The sequence below is a fragment of the Salmo trutta genome, chromosome 13 (assembly GCF_901001165.1).
Source record: "Salmo trutta chromosome 13, fSalTru1.1, whole genome shotgun sequence".
Taxonomy (NCBI): domain Eukaryota; kingdom Metazoa; phylum Chordata; class Actinopteri; order Salmoniformes; family Salmonidae; genus Salmo; species Salmo trutta.
The window spans coordinates 88634781-88644780 of record NC_042969.1 but is presented as its reverse complement, the minus strand read 5'-3'; the positions used below and the strand labels follow the sequence as shown (position 1 = coordinate 88644780).

Here is a 10000-nt window from a genome sequence, read left to right as displayed (position 1 = left end):
TTGGCCCTCCTATGTTGAACATAATAAATGGCTCTCTATCCACCGGATGTGTACCAAGCTCACTAAAAGTGGCAGTAATAAAGCCTCTCTTAGAAAAAGCCAAACCTTGACCCAGAAAATATAAAAAGCTATCGGCTAATATCGAATCTCTCATTCCTCTCAACATTTTTTTAAAAAAGCTGTTCAAGGACCTCGGCGTTACTCTGGACCCTGATCTCTCTTTTGACAAACATATCAAGACTGTTTCAAGGACAGCTTTTTCCACCTACGTAACATTGCAAAAATCAGAAACTTTCTGTCCAAAAATGATGCAGAAAATTAATCCATGCTTTTGTTACTTCTAGGTTGGACTACTGCAATGCTCTACTTTCCGGCTACCCGGATAAAGCACTAAACAAACTTCAGTTAGTGCTAAATACGGCTGCTAGAATCCTGACTAGAACCAAAAAATGTGACCATATTACTCCAGTGCTAGCCTCTCTACAGTGGCTTCCTGTTAAGGCAAGGGCTGATTTCAAGGTTTTACTGCTAACCTACAAAGCATTACATGGGCTTGCTCCTACCTATCTTTCCGATTTGGTCCTGCCGTACATACCTACACGTACGCTACGGTCACAAGACGCAGGCCTCCTAATTGTCCCTAGAATTTCTAAGCAAACGGCTGGAGGTAGGGCTTTCTCCTATAGAGCTCCATTTTTATGGAATAGTCTGCCTACCCATGTGAGAGACGCAGACTCAGTCTCAACCTTTAAGTCTTTACTGAAGACTTATCTCTTCAGTAGGTCCTATGATTAAGTGTAGTCTGGCCCAGGAGTGTGAAGGTGAACGGAAAGGCTGGAGCAACGAACCGCCCTTGCTGTCTCTGCCTGGCCGGTTCCCCTCTCTCCACTGGGATTCTCTGCCTCTAACCTTATTACAGGGGCTGAGTCACGGGCTTACTGGTGCTCTTCCATGCCGTCCCTAGGAGGGGTGCGTCACTTGAGAGGGTTGAGTCACTGACGTGGTCTTCCTGTCTGGGTTGGCGCCCCCCCTTGGGTTGTGCCGTGGCGGAGATCTTTGTTTGATATACTCGGCCTTGTCTCAGGATGGTAAGTTAGAAGTTGAAGATATCCCTCTAGTGGTGTGGGGGCTATGCTTTGGCAAAGTGGGTGGGGTTATAACCTACCTGTTTGGCCCTGTCCGGGGGTTTCATCGGATGGGGCCACAGTGTCTCCTGACCCCTCCTGTCTCAGCCTCCAGTATTTATGCTGCAGTAGTTTATGTGTCGGGGGGCTAGGGTCATTCTGTTATATCTGGAGTATTTCTCCTGTCTTATCCGGTGTCCTGTGTGAATTTAAGTATGCTCTCTCTAATTCTCTCTCTCTCCATCACTCTCTTTCTCTTCTCTCGGAGGACCTGAGCCCTATGACCATGCCTCAGGACTACCTGGCCTGATGACTCCTTGCTGTCCCCAGTCCATCTGGCTGTGCTGCTGCTCCAGTTTCAACTGTTCTGCCTGCGGCTATGGAACCTTGACCTGTTCACCGGACGTGCTACCTTGTCCCAGACCTGCTGTTTCGACTGTGTAATACCTGAGTACATGGTTACTAAGATAAACTACTATATATATATACACACACAACTTGTCCCGCCCCCCTCTCCTCCCGCCCCCCTCTACTCCCCTCTCCCCCTCCCCCTTTACCTCTCCTTCCTCCCTCCCTCCCTCCCTCCCTCCCTCCCCCCTTTACCTCTCCTCCCTCCCTCCCTCCCTCCCTCCCTCCCACCCTCTCCTCCCCTCTCTTCCTCCCTCCGTCCCTCCCTCTCTCGGACTGTACTCAGATTTCAGTTCAGGGCCATTAGCACTCAGACATTTATTAAAAACACATTTCACACACACACACACACACACACACAAACAGACACACACACACACACACACACAAACAGACACACACACACACACACACACACACACACAGTAAACTCACCTTCGACCACGTCCCGTTTGTAATCACTGTCATTGTCACTATCAGTAGGTCTGTAGTAGATATAGAACCCTTGGATGGGTGTGTTGTTGTTACTAGAAGGGGTGTACTGGAGGAACCACACAGAATCAGAGTTAGATCACAGCATCTCAGCATTCATAACAACTGCCTGGTTGACAATGTAAACATTGAAGAGTAAAAACTCCTCTAGAAAAGGGAAGGGGTGAACCCTCACACTAACCGACCCGTTCATCAATATGACTGTTCTAATAGTTCTAATCGTCTTCTCAGCCCAACAGGACCATTACAGGCCTGATTCAATCTCCTCTCTCAGCCCCATGCAACATCAAAAACACACACACACACACACACACCACACACACACACACACACACACACACACACACACACACACACACACACCACACACACACACACACACACACTCTGGGTGGTGGTATGCAGTACTGACTGTCCAGCGTAGCATGATCTGAGTGTCGCTGACGGCGTCTGTAGAGGAGATGTGCGGTCCGGCCACCGGGCGGTCCGAGAAGCGTGGGCTCGCTGCTGACACCTGGTACGGCCTAGAGGTGGCGCTGTGGGGACTGTCACCATTCTGGTTCATAGCTAGAACACGGAATTTATAGGTGGAGCCTGCAGACAGAGGAGCACATGGAAGGAATGAAACAACATGGAGAGTACCCTAACCCCTAACCCCTAACCCTAACCCTAACCCTAACCCCCTAAACATAACCCTAACCCTAACCCCTAAACATAACCCCTAACCCTTAACCATAACCCTTAACCCTAACCCTAACCCCTAACCCCTAACCCTAACCCTAAACCCCTAACCCCTAACCCTAACCCTAACCCCTAACCATAACCCCCTAACCCTAACCCTAACCCCTAACCCCTAACCATAACCCCTAACCCCTAACCCTAACCCTAACCCTTAACCCCTAACCCTAACCCCTAACCCTAAACCCTTAACCCCTAACCCTTAACCCCCTAACCCCTAACCCCTAACCCTAACCCTAACCCTAAACCCCTAACCCCTAACCCTTAACCCCTAACCCTAACCCTAACCCTAACCCTAACCATAACCCCTAACCAACCCTAACCCCTAACCCTAACCATAACCCCTAACCCCTAACCATAACCCCCTAACCCCTAACCCTAACCCTAACCCCTAACCCTAACCCTAACCATAACCCCTAACCCTAACCCCTAACCCCTAACCCTAACCCTAACCCCTAACCCTAACCATAACCCCCTAACCCCTAACCATAACCCCCTAACCCTAACCCCTAACCCTAACCCTAACCCCCAACCCTAACCCCTAACCCTAACCCTAACCCCTAACCCCTAACCCTTAACCCCTAACCCTAACCCCTAACCCCTAACCCTAACCATAACCCCCTAACCCCTAACCCCTAACCCTAACCCTACCCCTAACCCTAACCCCCTAACCCCTAACCCTAACCCCTAACCCTAACCATAACCCCTAACCCTAACCATAACCCCTAACCCTAACCCTAACCTAACCCCTAACCCCTAACCCTAACCATAACCCCTAACCCTAACCCCTAACCCTAACCCTAACCATAAACCCCTAACCCTAACCCCTAACCCCTAACCCTAACCATAACCCCTAACCCCTAACCCCTAACCCTAACCCTAACCCCTAACCCTAACCATAACCCCTAACCCTAACCCTAACCATAACCCCTAACCCCTAACCCTAACCATAACCCCTAACCCCTAACCCTAACCATAACCCTAACCCCTAACCCTAACCATAACCCCTAACCCCTAACCCTAACCATAACCCCTAAACCCCTAACCCTAACCATAACCCTAACCCCTAACCCTAACCCCTAACCCCCTAAACATAACCCCGAACCCCCTAACCATAACCCCGAACCCCTAATCCTAACCCCTAACCCCTAACCCTAACCCTAACCATAACCCCTAATGCTAACCCCTAACCCCTAACCCTAACCCTAACCATAACCCCTAACCCTAACCCTAACCCCTAATGCTAACCCCTAACCCTAACCATAACCCCTAACCCTAACCATAACCCCTAATGCTAACCCCTAACCCTAACCATAACCCCTAACCCTAACCATAACCCTAATGCTAACCCCTAACCCTAACCATAACCCCTAACCCTAACCATAACCCCAAATGCTAACCCCTAACCCTAACCATAACCCCTAACCCTAACCATAACCCCTAATCCTAACCATAACCCCTAATCCTAACCCTAACCCTTAACCCTAACCCTAACCCCTAACCCTAACCCTAACCATAACCCCTAATGCTAACCCCTAACCCTTAACCCTAACCCTAACCATAACCCCTAATCCTAACCCTAACCCTAACCCTAACCCCTAACCCTAACCCTAACCATAACCCCTAATGCTAACCCCTAACCCTAACCATAACCCCTAATGCTAACCCCTAACCCTAACCCTAACCATAACCCCTAATGCTAACCCCTAACCCTAACCCTAACCCTAACCATAACCCCTAATGCTAACCCTAACCCTTAACCCTAACCCCCTAACCCCTAACCCTAACCCCCTAATCCTAACCCCTAATCCTAACCCCTAACCCTAACCCCTAACCCTAACCCCGAACCCCTAATCCTAACCCCTAATCCTAACCCCTAATCCTAACCCTAACCCCTAATCCTAACCCTAAACACCTAACCCTAACCCCTAACCCCTAACCCCGAACCCTAACCCCTAACCCCTAACCCTAACCCCTAACCCTAACCCTAACCCCTAACCCTAACCCCTAACCCCGAACCCCTAATCCTAACCCCTAAGCCTAACCCCTAACCCCTAATCCTAACCCTAACCCCTAATCCTAACCCTAAACACCTAACCCTAACCCCTAATCCTAACCCTAATCCTAACCCCTAACCCTAACCCCTAATCCTAACCCCTAATCCTAACCCGGACAGGAGGCAAACAGCCACCACACATCTCTGAGGAGAGCCTGTACAGTCAGAAATAAGGGTACGGTATTGTTTCCAAATACAACATACACATCGAGTACCTTCACAGGTACACATAATGATGTCACATGGTCTGTTCTTCTTGGGTACATGTGCAGATAAATAATGATTCATTTTTGGACTCCATGCTTGAATATAAAGGTACAATCAATCATCACACTCTCACTCTCAAAAAAGGGTCCACAATTTGAAGGTACATTTCTCTTTCCCAGGGTACAAACCTTCAGTTTCCCAGGGTGCAAACCTTCTGCTTCCCAGGTTACAAACCTTCTGCTTCCCAGGTTACAAACCTTCTGCTTCCCAGGGTACAAACCTTCTGCTTCCAAGGTTACAAACCTTCTGCTTCCCAGGGTACAAACCTTCTGTTTCCCAGGTTACAAACCTTCTGTTTCCCAGGGTACAAACCTTCTGTTTCCCAGGGTCCAACCTTCTGTTTCCCAGGGTACAAACCTTCTGCTTCCCAGGGTACAAACCTTCTGCTTCCCAGGTTACAAACCTTCTGCTTCCCAGGGTACAAACCTTCTGCTTCCCAGGGTACAAACCTTCTGCTTCCCAGGTTACAAACCTTCTGCTTCCCAGGGTACAAACCTTCTGCTTCCCAGGGTACAAACCTTCTGCTTCCCAGGGTACAAACCTTCTGCTTCCCAGGGTACAAACATACTTTGTGTACCCTCAATACCCACCATAACGTACAATGATACATTTTTTGCCACCTAAAAGAAGTAACATTTTTTTGTACCGTAATCATCATCATCATCTTATTTCCCAGCATGCTCGACTGCAGGCAGATGTTTTAAGATTGTTTTACTATCTGTGCTTATGTCTGTACATTGATTGATTGAATAATCTTATACTACAGAAAGATAAAATAACATTTTTTCTCAACTAAAACAATCAGTTAGTTTTATTATTATTATTTTTTTTTTAACCCGTTACTGAAATGGTTGTTCTAATTGAAATGGGTTAGGTCGTCTCCTCACAAAGTAATTAACACTGAGAGTCATTCTGAATGCAGTTTCTGGGTGAATACAAATCCCACCTGTTGGATATTCTAACTCTGGGCTAGATTCCAACAGGAATTCAACATCACTTTGCGAGCCAGCATAATGTGACTTGCAGGTACAGCAGTGTAGCACAATTCTGATAACATTTACCTAAAACGTTCCATGTTTTCCAGAAATCCCGGTTGGAATATTCCTGGAAACGAGAGGAAATAAGCAGGAAATTCTGCTTATCCTGGGGGGGGGGGGGATTTTACAGGAATTTTTGTAAGCCTGCTTGATGTGTCGCGTAAACCATGTGTTTCAGGACACTGTATTAGGGTAAAACTAGCCCTCAAAATGAGGCTTCATAAGTATTGCCATAAAGAGTTTGATGTGAATGATAATATACGCCTAAGAAGTCCACAGGACTGAAAATGAACAAATTCAACCATCATGTTTCTGTCACTAACAAATACAGTCATTGGTGGTACCTCTACAATTCACTGGAAAAGGGCAAGGCACAATGGGAAATTATATAAATTAATTATGTTGAAGGCTTAGTGGGGGGGGCGAGTCTTTCAGATAGTTATTTTTGGCCACCTGTGATTGTTGTACCAGTTGAAGTGGTCTATGGTAGAGGTACATGCTTTTGCCACTGGGGTGGTACTATATGAAGGCAAAAAGCATGCTTTTGTACATGTGGAGAAAGAGACTATCTGAAGTATGAACCCAATTACAATAATGTACCTCACAGGAGGTTGGTACAACAATCACAGGTGGCCAAAAATAACTATCTGAAAGACTCGGCCCCCACCAACCTCCTCACAGGATGGGGAAAATGGGGAGGACGGGCTCGTGGAATCTGTAGAATGGTATCTAATGCAATACATTAAACACCAAACACATCCATGTGGTCGATGCCGTTCCCTTTGCTCCGTTCCGGCCATTATTATGAGCCGTCCTCCCCTCACCAGCCTCCTGTGACGTGCCGATAACTAAAAGTAGAAAGGAGGACCTTACAGGGCACCACTCCACTCTAGTGACAAGCGGTTGTACTCCTTTAGGAACAAACCTAAACCTTTAATTCTGAGAGCGCATGTCTCACCAGGTTCCAGACTGCGTACTTCCACGGACAGTTTGAGAGGAGAGATGTTGTCGGCGGCAACGACCCACTCGGCGCTGCGGCCCTGGCGACGATACTCCACACGGAACGCTGTGATTGGAGAGCCTCCGTTAGCCCGCGGGATCCACGTCACGTAAACAGAACTCTCCGTCGCCATGGAGATGGTGGGCCTATCAGGGGCCTCGGGAACTGGAACCAGGAAGAGAAAAATAAATAAAGCCAACCAATCAGAGCCTGAGAAATACTATACCTCCACTCAATCAAACTCCAACTGAAATTACTGTTTCTCTTTTGAGAAGAAAAGACACACAACTTTGTGGAAACTGAAAACATTACATACATCTACTGAAAAGACAAAACATAAACACAGAAAGAGAAAACACGGAATACAGGAGGAGGAAGGGAGGGAGGGAGGACATGCTATAGAGGAATGTGGTACTTACTGCCTGGGCTCTGAGCCACAGAGAGAGAGAAAGAGAGAGAGTGAGAGCGAGAGTGAGAGAGAGACTGTGAGAGAGAGAGAGAGAGAGAGACTGTGAGAGAGAGAGAGAGAGAGAGAGAGCGAGAGAGAGTCATACAGAGAGAGAGAGAGACATAGAAACAGAGAGAGAGGGAGAGGGAGAACCTGGGTCTATGTTCACAAACACAAACAGACCCCACAGAGCCCCAGGACAGCAACACAATTAGACCCAACCACATCATTAGAAAACAAAAAGACAATTACTTAAAACCTGTTTGGGATAGGGGGCAGTATTTTCACGGCTGGATAAAAAACGTACCCGATTTAATCTGGTTACTACTCCTGCCCAGAAACTAGAATATGCATATAATTAGTAGATTTGGATAGAAAACACTCTAAAGTTTCTAAAACTGTTTGAATGGTGTCTGTGAGTATAACAGAACTCATATGGCAGGCCAAAACCTGAGAAGATTCCATACAGGAAGTGCCATGTCTGACAATTTGTTCTCCTTCTGTGGCATCTCTATCGAAAATACAGCATCTCTGCTGTAACGTGACATTTTCTATGACTTCCATTGGCTCTCAGAAGGCGCCAGAAAGTGTAATGGGGTGTCTGCAGTCTCTGGGCGAAAAACAGCAGGAGTTTTTGTGAGTGGTCAGGCTGAGAACAGTGACACTGGAGATGCACGTTCACGAGACGACTCCATTTTTTTCTTTCAGCCTTTCAATGAATACAACGTCGCCCGGTTGGAAAATAGCATAACAATTGATTTTAAGCAGCGTTTGACATGCTTCTAAGTACGGTAATGGAATATTTTGAATTTTTTTGTCACGAAATGCGCTCGCGCGTCACCCTTCGGATTGTGACCTGAACGCACGAACAAAACGGAGCTATTTGGATATAACTATGGATTATTTGGAACCAAAACAACATTTGTTGTTGAAGTAGAAGTCCTGGGAGTGCATTCTGACGAAGAACAGCAAAGGTAATCCAATTTTTCTTATAGTAATCTGAGTTTGGTGAGGGCCAAATTTGGTGGGTGTCAAATTAGCTAGCCATGATTTTTATTTATTTATTTTTTATTTATTTCATCTTTATTTAACCAGGTAGGCAAGTTGAGAACAAGTTCTCATTTACAATTGCGACCTGGCCAAGATAAAGCAAAGCAGTTCGACAACATACAAAAACACAGAGTTACACATGGAGTAAAACAACATACAATCAATGATGCAGTAGAAAAAAATAAGACTATATACAATGTGAGCAAATGATGTGAGATAAGGGAGGTAAAGGCAAAAAAGGCCATGGTGGCAAAGTAAATAAAGTATAGCAAGTAAAACACTGGAATGGTAGATTTGTAGTTTGAAGAAAGTTCAAAGTTAAATATAAATAATATGGTGCAAAGGAGCAAAATAAATAAATACAGTAGGGGAAGAGGTAGTAGTTTGGGCTAAATTATAGATGGGCTATGTACAGGTGCAGTGATCTGGGAGCTGCTCTGATAGCTGGTGCTTAAAGCTAGTGAGGGAGATAATTGTTTCCAGTTTCAGAGATTTTTGTAGTTCGTTCCAGTCATTGGCAGCAGAGAACTGGAAGGAGAGACGACCAAAGGAGGAGTTGGCTTTAGGGGTGACCAGAGAGATATACCTGCTGGAGCGCGTGCTACAGGTGGGTGCTGCTATGGTGACCAGTGAGCGGAGATAAGGGGGGACTTTACCTAGCAGGGTCTTGTAGATGACCTGGAGCCAATGTGTTTGGCGACGATTATGTAGCGAAGGCCAGCCAACGAGAGCGTACAGGTCGCAGTGGTGGGTAGTATATGGGGCTTTGGTGACAAAATGGATGGCACTGTGATAGACTGCATCCAGCTTGTTGAGTAGGGTATTGGAGGCTATTTTGTAAATGACATCGCCGAAGTCGAGGATTGGTAGGATGGTCAGTTTTACGAGGGTATGTTTGGCAGCATGAGTGAAGGATGCTTTGTTGCGAAATAGGAAGCCAATTCTAGATTTAACTTTGGATTGGAGATGATTGATGTGAGTCTGGAAGGAGAGTTTACAGTCTAACCAGACATCTAGGTATTTGTAGTTGTCCACAAATTCTAAGTTAGAACCGTCCAGAGTAGTGATGCTGGACAGGTGAGCAGGTGCAGGCAGCGATCGATTGAAGAGCATGCATTTAGTTTTACTTGTGTTTAGGAGCAGTTGGAGACCACGGAGGGAGAGTTGAATGGCATTGAAGCTCGTCTGGAGGGTTGTTAACACAGTGTCCAAAGAAGGGCCAGAAGTATACAGAATGGTGTCGTCTGCATAGAGGTGGATCAGAGATTCACCAGCAGCAAGAGCGACATCATTGATGTATACAGAGAAAAGAGTTGGCCCAAGAATTGAACCCTGTGGTACCCCCATAGAGACTGCCAGAGGTCCGGACAGCAGGCTCTC

General features: G+C 46.5%; 1 protein-coding gene across 2 annotated transcripts in view; it reads right to left on the bottom strand.

Moving 5' to 3' along the window:
* cdon (cell adhesion associated, oncogene regulated) overlaps positions 1-10000 on the bottom strand; it is a 102212-nt gene that overhangs the window by 22854 nt on the left and 69358 nt on the right. For both annotated transcript variants that reach the window (XM_029773935.1, XM_029773936.1), the window contains exons 10-12: positions 7081-7287; positions 2437-2618; positions 1968-2073 (exon numbers count right to left, since the gene is read on the bottom strand). In XM_029773935.1, the coding sequence (XP_029629795.1) occupies positions 1968-2073; positions 2437-2618; positions 7081-7287 (495 nt within the window). The remainder of the gene's footprint in view (positions 1-1967; positions 2074-2436; positions 2619-7080; positions 7288-10000) is intronic.